The 16,195-nt window shown below is 38.8% G+C and overlaps 1 protein-coding gene across 1 annotated transcript in view; it reads left to right on the top strand.

The window, feature by feature from the left end:
• The window catches only part of LOC107723816 (teneurin-3-like), a 124,526-nt gene extending 110,397 nt beyond the window's left edge, over nt 1–14,129 (top strand). The window contains exons 20-30 of the mRNA XM_016532518.1: nt 629–878; nt 2,641–2,661; nt 3,692–3,924; nt 4,967–5,121; nt 5,985–6,865; nt 7,262–7,437; nt 8,521–8,756; nt 9,440–9,736; nt 10,220–11,831; nt 11,968–12,098; nt 12,798–14,129. Of these exons, the coding sequence (XP_016388004.1) occupies nt 629–878; nt 2,641–2,661; nt 3,692–3,924; nt 4,967–5,121; nt 5,985–6,865; nt 7,262–7,437; nt 8,521–8,756; nt 9,440–9,736; nt 10,220–11,831; nt 11,968–12,098; nt 12,798–13,550 (4,745 nt within the window). The 3' untranslated portion in view covers nt 13,551–14,129. The remainder of the gene's footprint in view (nt 1–628; nt 879–2,640; nt 2,662–3,691; nt 3,925–4,966; nt 5,122–5,984; nt 6,866–7,261; nt 7,438–8,520; nt 8,757–9,439; nt 9,737–10,219; nt 11,832–11,967; nt 12,099–12,797) is intronic.
• Nucleotides 14,130–16,195: the final 2,066 nt, after the last annotated feature.

The following is a 16,195-nucleotide window of genomic DNA, read 5'->3' as shown; positions in this document are numbered from 1 at the left end:
AGGAAAATAATGCAAAACCGAAATAACAAAGACTAACATCAAATAAAAAAAGATGTAATTCTGCTTAAAACTAGACTGCTCAAGAAGTGCTCGATTTATTTCAAAAGTTGAAGTCTAATCATCAATATTAATGAAAATGTTCATTATGGTAGCTCTGATGCCTTTAGCAGCTTAATTCTTTTTGGAGCTTCCTCATCAAAGTGCTACTTCAATGTCCACATTAATGGAGTTTCTAACGGAAGTTCGGGAAGATCACAGCGCTAAGTGCCCCCTTTTCATAGTGATGTCCAGGGTAGGAACTTTCATCTTTAGTTGAGTTATATGCTCAGGCCTATCCATTACAGCCAGAAAAAAAAGAAAAAAAAACCCGTCTGCTCTTTTTTTTTTTCCATCCCTCTTATAGATTACAAGAGCATTTGAGGTTGTGAAGTCAGATAAGAATAGCATTTCTCTGCTTGTCTGTATAAAACAAATTAATCAAGTTTATAATTTTTTTTTATTTTTTTTTTATTAGTAGTAGTAGTAGTAATAATAATAATATTCTTTTCCTGGGTTTATGTGATTCTGGTTTATGTTTATTTTTTTTAAACTACTCTTTTTTTCCCTCCCACTCTCTCTGGTGTCTCAGGGATCCTGTATAAGGGAAATGGTGAGAATGTCTTCCTCTCCCAGCTTCCTCCCATCATCAGCACCATAATGGGGAATGGCAGACGCAGAAGCATCTCCTGCCCAAGCTGTAATGGGCAGGCGGAGGGAAACAAACTGCTGGCACCTGTTGCTCTTGCAAGGGGCATTGATGGGAGCCTGTATGTTGGCGACTTCAATTACATCAGACGCATCTATCCGTCAGGCAATGTCACCAGTGTCATGGAGCTCAGGTGAGTGAGCACAACTGGATGGGTGATTCAGCGGCAAGGAAATCTAGCAGAATACTACAGGAGACATTTTGTGACAAATCGCAGCATGTTGAGAGGCAGCATCTAGACCAGGGGTGGCGAACGTCGGTCCTGGAGAGCCGCAGCCCTGCAGAGTTTTGCTTCAACCCTAATCAAACACACCTGAACAAGCTAATCAAGGCCTAAAGGGTTACTAGGAAGCTACAGGCAGGTGAGTTTTAATTAGGGTTGGAGCTGAACTCTGCAGGGCTGCGGCTCTCCAGGACCGGAGTTCACCACCCCTGATCTAGACAGTCTCTCTACAAAACATTTAAAAGCGTAAGCGTTTTTAATCCACAAAAACTAGTGCTCACAAAACGAAGGCCTTCAGATTTTGCATAATAGTGGCACCAATTCTCACAGCAGGCAATTTTTAAAGTCCGACAGTAATTGTCTTGAAAGTTATTGTTGAATGCTGTGAATTTGTAAGCAGTGCTTTGATAGCAGTAGCAGCAGTGGTTGAAAGGGGATGAATTTAGAGACGTTTAGATTTTAGTGTGCTGACAGAGTGTTGTGTTTTATCCTGTTAGAAAGTAAACTGTCAAAGAAGTTGTTTTATTTCAAATCTACTTTGAAATGCACAGAATTTTAGAATATAATATAATTTTATTTCAACACGTTGCCACATACAGTGTTAAGAATCAGTGTTGTTTTTGTTATTAAAAATACTTTTCATTAATTGAAGTAAAGCTGAAATAAAATAAAATATAAATATGAGTAGAAGAAAAAAAAAGTTTCCCCAGTAACAAAAGTGGGGCATACACTACAAGATAAATTGGCCGATTTAGGGCCGAATTATTCCCTTTCGACAATCCTAGGTAAAGTCCTTACATACATGTAGAATTTAATGGTTCTACAGATTATCTTATACGATTTTCCTGTGGTGTGTTAAGAGTGATTGAATTGAACGTCGTGGCTGCACCAGTCTCAAATCGTAAATATGCAACATGTTGAATATATGCTATCAGAAATCCTGTTGAGTGGGGGGATCCCTGAGGACAAATGCGCACACACTCTGTACATTGTTACGTGGAACGAAATGATTCTCAATCAGAAAGCGAGTTTACGGAAGCATTAATCACCTCCAGCTCGCGCTGTAATGTAAAGTCCACATTCACACTACTTCATTACTTCATTCAAACAACTTCATTCAAACTACTTTCAACCTTTTTCTTTATTTCCACCAATTTTGAAAAAAAGAAATTTAAATTCTATTAACGCCATTTCTTGTTGCCCGTTTTCCACCATTTGTTTACACATTTGACCACGCAAGATTTCTTGTGTTCATAGCTGGGACTCTGGTTGTTTGTGAATGGAATCAGTTAGTATGGTGTGCTGTCTTCGTCACATACTATAGGAACAAAACTGTTAAATCTATGATTTCTTTTATCGTTGTGTTTGGTCTCTCACATTGTGAAAATCTGACAAGATTTAAAAAATATTTTAGTGTGGGCCAGTCTTAAGTTGAAGTTCTAAAATAACTGAAATAAAAAGGTAAATAGAAATATTTTAGAATACATAAAAAAAATTTGAGGTATTGTAATCTCAGTATAGGATTGTGGAGAATAAATACAGTAGTCACCAGTGGGGTCCTGAACTAGATGGACAAGAGGTTATGGGAAGTAAATAGAATAAGTGTATACTATTTTACCTATACCATATGTTCTGACTATATGTTTCCCTCCTTCTTTCAAACTACCCAAAGAAATAAGGATTTCAGGCACAGGTAAGTTGCGTGTAGTAAATGTCACACAATGCTGATTTGTTTTATAAAACATGCATGTATTATGTACAACATTTTAGATGGGTAACTTTTTTCAGATCAACAAACATCACTCGTGACCCCTTGGCAAATTTGTATTTTTTTAATGGAATTAAATGTCCAAAGGGTGTCTATAGAAAACTAACCCAGGTTTGTTACTAATCCCTTAAGATGTCAAGGCACATTTTATGAGAGATGTTTGAACATCACCACATTTTTGACTGTCTAAAAGATTTACTGAAGCCATGTAAGAGGACTTTGGATTATGATGTAGTGGCCGACACTCTGGGCCTTCAGCTGAAAGAAGTACCACCATTTGGATTTTACACAGACCAGTGCCTCTGAGTGTGAATTGGTTTCAGCATGCAAGAAAAGCCCTAAAACTGCTTTTGATAAAACGTGAAAATATTTGTCTGATCCCATACGAGAAGGTCACAGATCTCCACACCATCATGCACGAAGTCTCGACTGGACTGGTCATTTAACCACTAATGGCATGTCTGGAGGGGCCGCACTAACTCATTCAGAAAGGAGCAGGCTGATTGGGAGACAGAATTAATGAATGCAAATAAGCATAGCGTTCTGAAAAGCCATCAGTTGTTGACAGTCATTAAGATATGCATATCATCACCGCATCGCAGAGAACCTTTCCCCGCAAGGGAACAGGAATGATTGAAATGATCTGGCAGTCTTGAAGTCGTCATCACAGCCTCCGAAAATACGTTCCAGTCACATCACATTTACTTCCCTTTCACACATTCTTTTTTTCTTCTTTCCATCTGTCAGGAGCTCACACCCTTTTGATAGATGCGAAAAACATGCTGCGATTCTCTCAACGTCTTTAATGATATCAATATTCTAATCAGTCTCTCATTTCATCTGCCATCTCCAATTGCAATGTCAGACCAATAATTTATGAGTCGCACTGACTCGGCTTGACAGCAGACTAATGTCTTCGCTCATAACTCCTACTGTTTATATGTCTCTCCCCAAGTAACAATCCCGCTCACCGCTACTACCTGACAACGGATCCCATGACGGGGCGGCTGTATGTGTCCGACACCAACTCCAGACGCATCTACAGCCCGCAGGTGCTCCTGGCCAGCTCAGAGCCCCAGCAAAATGTGGAGGTGGTGGCGGGAACAGGAGATCACTGTCTTCCTTTTGATGAAACTCAGTGTGGAGATGGAGGACCAGCCACTGAGGCTCTCCTCACAGGACCCAAAGGTATTATTACAGGATCATTAAAACTGACAATCAAAAGGGTCATGCATTCTTTTCAAGGAAAGAGTTGAGAAACATGGGTTCTTCAAACTTCTGAAATAGCTGCAATGAATCTTCTGAGGCATATGACACACTTTGATTGGCATGAAAGATCATCCCAAAGCTCTGTGAGCTTTTAACACTGTATTATGTAGTGAGGTTTTTGATTGGCGCTTCAACGAGGGAAATGGGAACTGACAGCCCCGGGATAGGTATTAAATTATTTGACTGAGCCAGACACAATGGATTGATGAATCTTCTTTGAACGATTCATGACTTCATGACATAAATTATAAAACGTCACACTTGCCTGGTGAATATAGACAACCTATTTCAGCATATAATCTCGTCATGCAGAAAAAGATATGTTTTCATTGTTTTTCAATAAAATGTCATTCACACATGAATGCATGCAGTGAATGATGGATACATTAGATATCATATTTCCTGTGTAGATGGGTACGTAATATATCTACATTCTGGCTGTCGTAACTATAAAAAAAGTCAGAGGCATTGATGCATACATGCAGTTTCCTCGGTTGGGACTGAGATTTCTGCCATAACGTCAGTTCACTGTTTTTGTCAGGCACACAAACTCTCGGTGCTACCACTCAGCTAGGCACGCATTTACCAAGCGGCAGTTACTATAGCAACCCACACTTTCATAATTTGGGTTTAAAAGTGGGTTTGATGCTTTCCCATTCTATGCTTTTGTCAAATACCCTGAGCAGACTTACAGACCGACTGAGGCAGAGTGAGAGAGAGTGAACACAGGCTGAAATGCTAGAGGGAGGGAGAGATGTTCTAATACATCCTATTCCACTTTCTCCTTAAGAAATAATTCAGCAGTGGGAGACAAGATGTGAATAATTGAGAGCGATGCTTTCTGCAGTGACCTGAATAATGGGAAGCCAAACACGACACATGTACCCGCTGCCTGGATCAGGCAAGCAAAGACCACAGCTGTGTGACCTGCACATTTCGTTCCTTCCTCTATTCTCCCCAGGGATCGCCGTCGCCAAGAACGGACTGATCTACTTTGTGGATGGGACCGTAATCCGGAAGGTGGAGCAGAATGGCATCATCTCCACCTTACTGGGGTCCAATGACCTTGCCTCTGCTCGACCTCTGAGCTGCGACTCAGTTATGGATGTCCATCAGGTGAAAAGTGAAAATTGCTCAAATCAACACACTCGAGTAATTTATCACGACTTATGGAGAGACCTAAATGAGTTTTGGTCCTGATACATGTTTCAGATGTAATTTCACTTTTTTTTTCCATACAGTGCCATAGTGATTAGCTGTTATGGGTTTTTTAGTATACAAATACCGATACTGAAATCTATAGTAGGCCAATGATCAATAAAACCCCCATATACACATTATATTATGGCAAATATGAAATTTTTATTATAACGATTATGAGATTATCTCAAATTATGAGATATTTTTCTCAAAAATCACACAAAAAAAGAAAAAAATGTATAACACTTTACAGTAAGGTGACTTTGTTAACACAAATGTATTGATATCATGAACTAACAATGATTTCAAAATAAGTACAAATAATTTAATTTATTGCTCTTGGTTAATATTATTTTATAAATATATTATTGATGATAGTTCATTCATGTTTGTTACAATTAAATAATTAAAAAATAATTTCTTGTTCCAGGTAAAAATTAATTTATAAATAAAATATTAAGATAAGTTAACTAATGTTAATTTATACAACTTTTTATTTTAATGTATTAATTAATTTAATTGTTGTTTCTCAATGTTAATATTAAAGCTATTGCATTAATGTTAACATATACAACCTTGCTGCAAAGTGTTAACAAAATATCTATCGATAATTTATACAGCTTGAAATATTAATGAAATATTAAAAGCTATTATGTATGCGGGTAGGATTAAAAACTAATATTTACTAATATCTTTATAAATGGAAGTGGAGCTATATAAACTATAACAGCTGCATATTTTTTTGTACAATTCCTTTCGTCTTATCTCTCTGCCTTTAGGTGTCTTTAGAATGGCCAACAGATCTGGCTGTTAGTCCGATGGATAACTCATTGTTTGTGCTGGATGGCAGTGTGGTTTTGCGGATCACTGAGGAGGGGCAGGTCAGTGTGGCAGCAGGCAGACCCCTTCACTGCCCCATGCCTTCTACAGACATCTCGGTGACAGAAACACAGCGAGCCACGCATACCCATCTGGAATCCCCAAGCACCATCACTGTCTCCTTCAATGGAGTGCTGCACATCGCGGAGACAGACGAGAGGAAGATGAGCCGCATACGCAGCGTGGCAGCAGATGGCGAGATCACTCACCTGGCGGGGACACCTTCAGATTGCGACTGCAAGACCGACGTCAACTGTGATTGTTACCTAACAGGAGATGGCTTCGCTAAAGACGCTCGGCTGAATGGGCCGTCCTCTCTCGTGGCAGCTCCGGATGGAACCCTGTATGTAGCCGACCTGGGAAACATTCGCATTCGAGTGATTGGAAAAAACAAGCCTGCACTTAACAGCATGGGCTTGTATGAAGTGGCATCGTCCGCGGAGCAGGAAGTATACATGTTTGACAGTAATGGCACACACCAGCACACAGCCAACCTGATCACTGGTGACTTCAAATACAACTTCAGCTATAGCAATGAAGGAGATCTGACCTCAGTGGCTGACAGTTATGGGAACACGCTACGGATTCGCCGGGATGCCAGCCGCCTTCCTGTCCGCATCGTTGCACCTGACAACCAGGTTATTTGGCTAACTGTAGGCTCAAGTGGTGGGCTGAAGACCCTTGGCACACAGGGGCGTGAACAGGTGCTGCTAACTTACCATGGCAACAGTGGTCTCCTGGCAACCAAGACCACTGCCAATGGATGGACAACATTCTATGAGTAAGAGTGTTTGAGCGTTTCTGCTTGCTACTCTGTGCTTGCCAGGGTAAACATTGCTATTATTGCTCACATTTAGGATCAGCGATTTGAACAAGTATTAAATGTCGACTCATACTCACTCACCCAAAAACATTTGTGCTACAGACATGAATGATATCTAAAATCAAGCTGGTTATTATGGAGAGGTGTACTGTTACTTTTCTAAGTAGTCAGACTTTTGCCTGGTGGATGATGAATTGGGAAAAATCCAAGAATTTTGAAAGAGGACCTGAATCGTTTCTAGGGAACAACATACCAACACAGAAGTAATCTAGACTTTAAAACAGATAGCACAGTAGAAAAGTGCTTATTCATATGGAATGCATTAAATGCAACATCCCCCTCTCTCTTTTTCAGCTATGACACAGAGGGACGACTGACCAATGTAACTTTTCCTACTGGTGTGGTGACCAGTCTGGCCTATGACATGGATACTGTCTCTACAGTAGAAAGAGAAAGTTTTGAACGAGATGAAGCTGCAATCATAACTACAAACCAGTCAGCAATTCAAAAAGTCCTCATGTTACACCAAGGTAACCCTTGTGTTCTGATGTTTTTTTGTTTATAAATATTTTGGCCTTTTTGCCTGTGTCATTAGGGGTCAAGATTTTTCACAATTTTTAGTAGTTCGAAAAATCTACTCACCAGAATTGACACAGATCATCTTCAGACCATCCTGGCAAAAAGCTATCAAAAGATTTTTGATAGACCCATCCGTTCTCGAAAACCATGCAAACAAATCAACGAAAAGCTCGCCAAATTGGACATGAGATTTTTCTCTCCAACGCTTTGTCGTATTCAGACCAAACTTGGTGCGTGTTATGATAACCACTACCTGCACAGTTTCGGCTCAGCCCCACCTAGTGGTCAGGAGATATTAAAAATGGCTGTTTTAGCTTATAACTTCTGAATGGTTTGGCCACAAAACTGGTCTCTTTAGAGTCAGTGCAGCATGCCGAATTGAACGATACCGAATTTTCCCATGTCAGCAATTTTGGGCATCGGCCATTTTGAATTTTCTCATAAAATGCTCGATTTTATGAATGCATTGGTGTATCATTACGAAACACAGTATGTGTCTTCAGCACCATGCCCTGATGGTACTCAAAAAGTTTCAAGGTTATAATGAAAAAACAAAAAGTTATAATGAAATTTCCAAAAATGCTAATAACTTTTGAGTATATTAGCCTATTGTAATGAATCTGGTCTGAATATATTTTTTTGGGTCATGCCGAGAACATAGATACCAATTTTACCATAGTCAGCCGAACTTCCTGTCCACCATTTTGATTTATGTTGAAAACCTACTCAAACTCCTCCTAGATCTTTGGTCGGATTTTCACCAAATTTGACTCGGATCATCTTCAGACCATGCTGACAAAAAGTTTAAATGAAATTGTTGGCATGATGCCAAGCTGATACTGAGGCTGGAACTCTGCAGTACTTTGGCATATTGACACCAAATTGTTTAAATCATCCTAAAAGCTTTAATTACTCATTGTTGCATTTGGACTGATGCTCCATGCCATGCTTAGTTCCTCATTTTGACTCCGTTGTGCTTGGCCCCTTAATTGCTGCTTGCAGTTATATTTTATGTTGTCTTTTTTATTTTGCAGATCAGCTGAAGAACAACTATGTGATTGGTTATGACCATTCCTTGTGGATTCTGTATGCCAATGGAATGAACACTCACTACCAGACGGAACCACACATTCTGGCTGGTGCATCCACCCCTACGCTGGCACGAAGAAACATGACCCTACCTGATGACAGCGGGCAAAACTTGGTTGAATGGCGCTTTCGTAAAGAGCAGACGAGGACGAAGGTCACAGTGTTTGGACGCAAGTTACGAGTACGTAATGAAGTCCATTTATAGAGGACAATGATTTGTCAAATGGTTTAAAGCCTGAGATTGAATATACTGCTTGTTGAAAGAAACCACAGGACAGTTTTGTTCTTAAATGTATTAGCCATATTGTAACACAAAGCACTTAACATCTGTCTTGAGGTTCAACTGACCTCAAGTCATTATAGGCCATTTAAAAATCAGTCAAGATTTCTTGCTATACTTTTTGTGTAGATGTGCATTCTTGCAAATTAAATTTGGCATAAAAATGGCACCTGGCGTTATAGGCAATTTAAAAATCATGCAAGCTTTCTTGCTATATTTTATTATTTACAGTAGATGTGAATTCTTACAAATTAAATCTACTAAGTAAATTTGGCATGAAGATGCCACCCGGCTAATCTAGGAGTAGAAAAAAAAAATTACAGTTTTACAGAGAAAATCTATTCTAAAATTGAAGTAGCCTACATTGGAAGATGATTTAATAGTTTGAGCGTGCCACTAAACCACTTAGTTATATAAAGTTGAGCTATTCATTATGAGACTCACACAAAGATTCAAGTCAAACTTTCTGACGGAAACCAAAGCAACTCTAACAGATGAAAAAATCTGCCAATTTTCTAGCCTACTTTCTGCCATTTTACTGTTGCCGTACCAATTTTGTGTATCTCCTCTGCCTGCACTTCAAGGTAAATGGACGGAACATTTTGTCTGTTGATTATGACCGAGCGCTGAGGATTGAAAAGATCTATGATGATCACCGTAAATTCCTTCTGAAGATTGGTTATGACACAGCAGGTCAGCCCACTCTCTGGATGCCAAGTAGCAAGCTGCTGCCCGTCAACCTCACTCGCAATAGCAATGGGCAGTTGAGTGCCATACACTGGGGCTCTGTCTCAGAGAGGGCGGAGTATGATGGACAAGGCCGTCTGCTTTCCAGAACATTTCCTGATGGGAAGACCTGGAGCTACACTTACCTGGAGAAGGTACAGGCCAGTGGAAATTGCTTTTAGTGATGTATGCGATATACTGTAGTCATCAAGAGTTTTGTCAGTAGACTCTGCCACATACACACTGCTTACCACCAATGTAAAGCTTTTTTGACTTAACTCAATCACTTTTGCTCAATGCATTGTTTAAAATAAATAAAATAAAATCTTACTGAACCCAAACTTTTGAACTATATATACCCTAAAAAATCCAAAGATTCTGTCATCATTTATACACCCTACACATGATTTTTTTTCTTCCATGGAACACTACAGAAGGAAAGAAAAAAGATGTTTGTCAACAAATGAAATGAGGGTCAGTAAATGGTGAAGAATTGTAATTTTTGGGTGAACTATGCCTTTTATACTGCAAAAACTTTTGTATCCTAATAAGATTAACCAATTAGTGTGACAATTTACATAAAATTAGTTTATCTTAATTCCCCCTGGTTTATGCAAGTTGTTTTCTTCTTGTTCTAGTCCACTGTCCTGATCCTGGCGAGTCAGCGGCAGTATGTCTTTGAATATGACCCTCAGGGAGGCCTTTCTGCAGTCACTATGCCTAGTGTGGCACGATACACTATGGAGACCATACGCTCTGTGTCTTACTACCGCAATCTTTACCATATGCCTGAGAGCAACGCTTCCGTCACTGTAGACTACAGTGAGGATGGGAGGCTCCTGAGAGTGGCACAGCTGGGCACGGGACGGAGAGTCCTTTACCAGTACCGCTGGCACAACAAACTCTCGGAGGTTCTGTACGACAGCACTCGTGTCAGCTTCACCTACGATGAGACGGCAGGTGTGCTGAAGACGGTCAATCTGCAAAGTGAGGGTTTTATATGCACCATTAGATACAGGCAGCTCGGCCCACTGGTAGACCGGCAGATCTACCGCTTCAGCGAGGACGGGATGGTAAACGCTCGCTTCGACTACGCTTACGACAGTAGTCTGCGTGTGACGAGTATTCAGGGGGTCATCAATGAAACCCCACTGCCTATTGACATTTATCAGTATGATGACATCTCAGGGAAGGTGGAGCAGTTCGGCAAATTTGGCGTCATCTATTATGACATCAACCAGATCATCTCTACCTCTGTCATGACTTACACCAAGCACTTTGATGGGCACGGTCGGGTTCGAGAGATTCAGTATGAGCTCTTCCGGGCTCTGCTCTTCTGGATCACGGTCCAGTATGACGATATGGGCCGAGTAACCAAGCGGGAGATGAAGATTGGCTCGTTTGCTAATGCTACCAAGTACAGTTATGAATATGACGTGGACGGGCAGTTGCAGACCGTCTACCTTAATGAGAAAATGACATGGCGCTACAGCTATGACTTAAACGGGAACATACACCTGCTGAGTCCAGCAAACAGTGCACGAATCATGCCCCTCCGTTATGACCTACGAGACCGTATAACTCGTCTTGGAGATCTCCAGTACGAGTTGGACGAAGATGGGTTTCTTCGCCAGAGAGGCTCGGAGATCTTCCAATACAATTCCAATGGCCACCTAAAACATGTCTACAGTAAATCCAGCGGCTGGTCCGTCCAGTACCGTTACGATGGTTTGGGAAGAAGAGTCTCCACAAAGTCCAGCATGGGACAACATCTGCAGTTCTTCTATGCTGACCTGAGCTACCCAAGCAGGATAACACATGTCTACAACCATTCCAGCTCACAGATTACCTCTCTATACTATGACCTGCAGGGACACTTGTTTGCAATGGAGATCAGCAGTGGAGCAGAGTTCTACATAGCCTGTGATAACATAGGAACACCACTGGCTGTCTTTGCCAGTGATGGCACCCTCCTCAAGCAGGTTCATTATACAGCCTACGGCGAGGTCTGCTCGGACTCCAATCCTGACATCCAGTTGGTGATTGGGTTTCATGGAGGACTTTATGACCCTCTAACAAAACTGCTTCATTTTGGAGTGAGGGATTATGACATCATGTCGGGTCGCTGGACTGCACCTGACTTCATGCAGTGGAAGAAAATCAGCAAGAACCCAGGCCCTTTCAATCTCTACATGTTCCGAAACAACAACCCAATAAGTAAAGTGCAGAAAGTTAGAGACTACTTAACAGGTATGGGATGGATTCACAGCATCTACTGTATCTGCATATTCTAGTTCTGCAAGTAATATATCTGCTATACATTGCACATTTCCCCAATCGCAAATTCTGAAATAATTTTTTATTTATTCATTGATATTTGCTACAGATGTGAACAGCTGGCTGGTCACATTTGGATTCCATCTCCATAATAGTATCCCTGGTTTCCCTATCCCCATTTCTGAGATGACACAAGCCTCTTATGAACTGGCCAAAAGTCAAGTGTGGGATGACCTGACAGTAAGTTTATTTTGGATGAATATCTTTACGTACTAGTATAAAGGGTTATTATAGTTAACTAAATCTAAAACCATTAAAAAAATCATTACTTCATTACTTTAAATAAAAGTAAATTTTAACTGAAATATAATAAATAAAAAAATATAAATATATTTTATTTTATTTCAGCTAGTTACCAAGGCAACATTTCTCATTTTCGTTTAGTTTAACTTGATGTACTAAAATAAATAAAAAACCTAAATAAAAAATAATAAAACCTATATAGACATAAAAAACCTATGACAAAAAATACTAAAACTTTATATTAATTATTTCAAATTAAAATGAAAAATAAAAACTAATGCAAAATAATAATAAAAACAGAGTATAATAATACAGAGTGAGAATACTAGAATAGAATTAGGAATTTGTTTTGGATTATTATATTAATTATATTATATTATATTAACCTGGCAGTAAGTTTTTTTGTATCATTACATCTTCAAATAATAGTATCAGGATTTTTACAATAATAATAATTTATAATAAAATAATAAAAGCTGTTTTTATACTTTTTTCAAGAAATAAATGTAAATGAAAAATAATTTTATCTCCATTTTTTTCAGATCTTGTAGTATCCTTTTGAATAATTTTTTTCACCACATGGAATGGAACTATAACCACATGTTTCTGTAAAATGTTTATTATTTTCTTTTGTAGGCCAGCTTTGCAGTCCAGCAGCACGTCATCCGACAAGCTGAAGCATTTCTAACATTTGGGGATCTGCCACAGGTTGAGTTCGGCCATAGCCAAAGGGCTGATAAACCCTGGCTGTGGTTTGCCTCAAGCGATTCATTGATAGGTCGCGGGATCATGCTGGCCCTTTACAAAGGTATCGTGATAACTCGCGCACTAAGCCTGGCTAATGAGGATTGCGTCAAGGTTGCCAACATCCTCAATGGCGCACTTTACTTGAAAGACTTGCACTTTATTGTGGATGGCAGAGACACGCACTTCTTTGTTAAAATGAATTCTCCTGAAGCAGACCTGGCAGCGCTGCGGCTTACTAGCGGACAGAAAGAACTTGAGAACGCGGTGAACGTGACGGTGTCGCAGTCCACAGCTGTGCTAGGTGGCCGCACCCGGCGCTTCGCAGATGTGGAGTTTCAGAGGGGGGCTCTCACCCTGCACGTGCGCTACGGGGCGTCTCTGGATGAGGAACGAGTGCGTGTTTTAGAGCTGGCCCGACAGAGGGCTCTCGCCATCTCGTGGGCACAGGAGCAGCAGCGGGTCCGAAACGGAGAGGAAGGATCCCGCCTATGGACTGAGGGAGAGAGAAGGCAGCTTCTCAGCAGCGGACGAGTGCAAGGCTACGATGGATACTATGTGTTGTCGGTAGAGCAGTATCCTGAGCTAGCCGACAGCGTTAGCAACATTCAGTTCCTCAGACAAAATGAGATTGGCAAAAGGTAGTGAACAGACCATGATTAGCCACTCTGTGCAATTTGTAATTGAAGAAAAAGTTAAGCGGACACGTTTATTACCTTCTCAGTTTGTAAAAACGCTACTACTCTTAGTCTAATAAGAAGAGAACTACATAGGGGGAAAAAGAGCATTAAAACAACGCTGTGCGTTGTGAAACATTGTGCATTCTCAAGACCTATTTAAGGCCTTAACAAGGTTACAATTGTGGAGCACAATTAACTTAACAGCATCAAGAGACAGGCCAGATTAATGAAGCTGTTGATATCTTTATTTAACTATTTATTATTCATTTTTACAAGCACTATTCAATTATGTCCCTAAAGAGAAAAATGGCATACCTTTTGGAAAATGAAAAAAGTTTACATATACATATCACTGTACCACTGCAAAAATACCACGTGATGTCAGGTGGTTTATTGTAGCCAGCTATACACTGTAATATTTTTATATTTATTCAGATTTGTCTCTTTTTCCTGTACATTTCATGAATATCATAATAGAAGAAGAAAAAAATCATGTTGTGCAATGAAAACTCCCCTAAAATGTGATTTTAGGTGATTGTGTTATTTTTTTATTTAGGTCTGATTCTACTTTTAGTTACAAAAACAGTGTTTTATAAATGACATTTGGCACTTTGATTTACAGCCATTTTACGTCATACATTGACTGAATAAACTGTACATATAATGAATAAAATGGCAGCACAGAAAATATGTAAATGTCTGTATTTATGTAAATGTGTGTTTACCTGCATATTTTTTAAATTAAAAACAATTATTTGCTCATTTGGTTACAGGTCCCAAGGGAAATATTTATGAAAATTGTTTGTACTTAAAAGAAAATAAATGATCAAATTACTTTTTTTAATTTTTTTTACAGATTTTATTGCTTTGAGCACAAAATAAATTAAAATCAGGTTCATTAAGAACATGATACACTTTAGCCTAGTTTCATGGTCTTGGCAATACAACAGCAAAACCCTTTTGTCCACTAGCGCTAAACTGCTGTTTCTATATATATATATTGATGAACTAAGAATTGCACTGTGGCAGTCTGAAGTTAGATGTGAGAGGTTATGTGAATTAATTTTAATCAAAGGCAAAACTGCATGAGTCATGAGTAAAACTCACTTTCATCTGCTTTGGCAATAGTGGGTTGATTAATGGTAATCCCTAAATATTAACTTAAATTTATAATTGCTCTGTGTAAAATCGAATTAATGAGTGATCAAAGGCAGAAAAGTCGGGCTCACAGAGCCTGAAAATGTGCTTGTTGAGTCCCTGAAACCTGTAAACCACTATCATGTGATTTCTACAACAACCTTCTAGCTCAGACTCTTTAAAAGTGGTTTATGAACACATGGGTACATCACAAAACCATATCGATACATGATGTGGTAATTGCAGCATTTAACTGCTGGTAATTCTGAGATCATAAAACAAGTATGTTTTCTTATTCAGACTGCTCATTAGATGCATTGTGCATCCTAACAGACAATGATCGCCACTCCCTAATATCACAGGGTGTGTCTTCTTGCAGATATCATCATTAAAGTCAACATAATACTTGGTCAGCTGCACATGTTCATGATTTATTCAAGCTCTCAGACTAATAATGTTGATGATCGGGCAAAGTGGAAGTGTCTGGATGTGCAGACAGCAACAGACGGTGTATTGAGGCAGGAAAAAAGTGCTCTCCTCATTTAGGTTGTAAATACATACATGAGGTTTATGGGAATGTGTGTTAAGACGTCAGAACATTTCTTTTTAAGATGTTAACAAGATGTTAACAATATAAAAAAATAAATAAAAAATAGTGCTGTCAAGCCATTAATCACATCCAAAATAAAAGTTTTTGTTTACATAACATATGCGTGTGTACTGTATTTATTATGTATATATAAAATCACACACATGCATGTATATATTTTAGAAAAAAGGTTTTGTTTATTTATAAAATATTTATATTTATATATAATATAAATGTAAATATTTTTTAAAATATATACATGTACGTTTGTGTATTTATATATACACATAATAAATATACACAGTACACACCTTAATCAAGTCCAATCAGTATAATCAAACAGAGCTGGACTCAAATGAAGGTGTAGAACCATCTCAAGGATGATCAGAAGAAATGGACAGCACCTGAGTTAAATATATGAGTGTCACAGCAAAGGGTCTGAATACTTAGGACCATGTGATATTTCAGTTTTTCTTTTTTAATAAATCTGCAAAAATGTCAACAATTCTGTGTTTTTCTGTCTAAACACAGAAAACTTCTAACTTAAACTATCATTTCTAACTTAAATGATTTTAGCAAATGGCTGCAATATAACAAAGAGTGAAAAATTTAAGGGGGTCTGAATACTTTCCGTACCCACTGTATATAAACAAAAACATTTATTGTGGATGCATTTGACAGCACTAAAAAAAATATAAACTTTGAAAAATTGAGCACAATAATAAAAAGTTACCATTCCTAAAAAAATCAATAATCTCAGCTTTAAAAAAGCAAGCAGAATTATCTTTGACCTTTGTACCTGTAAAGAGACTTGCTCTGCATATCTAGTGCTAAACTTCATTTCTTTCTACATACGTGATGTTGGTTTACTTGCCAAATCACAC

The sequence above is a fragment of the Sinocyclocheilus rhinocerous genome, unplaced genomic scaffold (genome assembly GCF_001515625.1).
Source record: "Sinocyclocheilus rhinocerous isolate Xijiao unplaced genomic scaffold, SAMN03320098_v1.1 scaffold1085, whole genome shotgun sequence".
Taxonomy (NCBI): domain Eukaryota; kingdom Metazoa; phylum Chordata; class Actinopteri; order Cypriniformes; family Cyprinidae; genus Sinocyclocheilus; species Sinocyclocheilus rhinocerous.
This window is presented reverse-complemented; position numbering and strand designations above follow the sequence as displayed.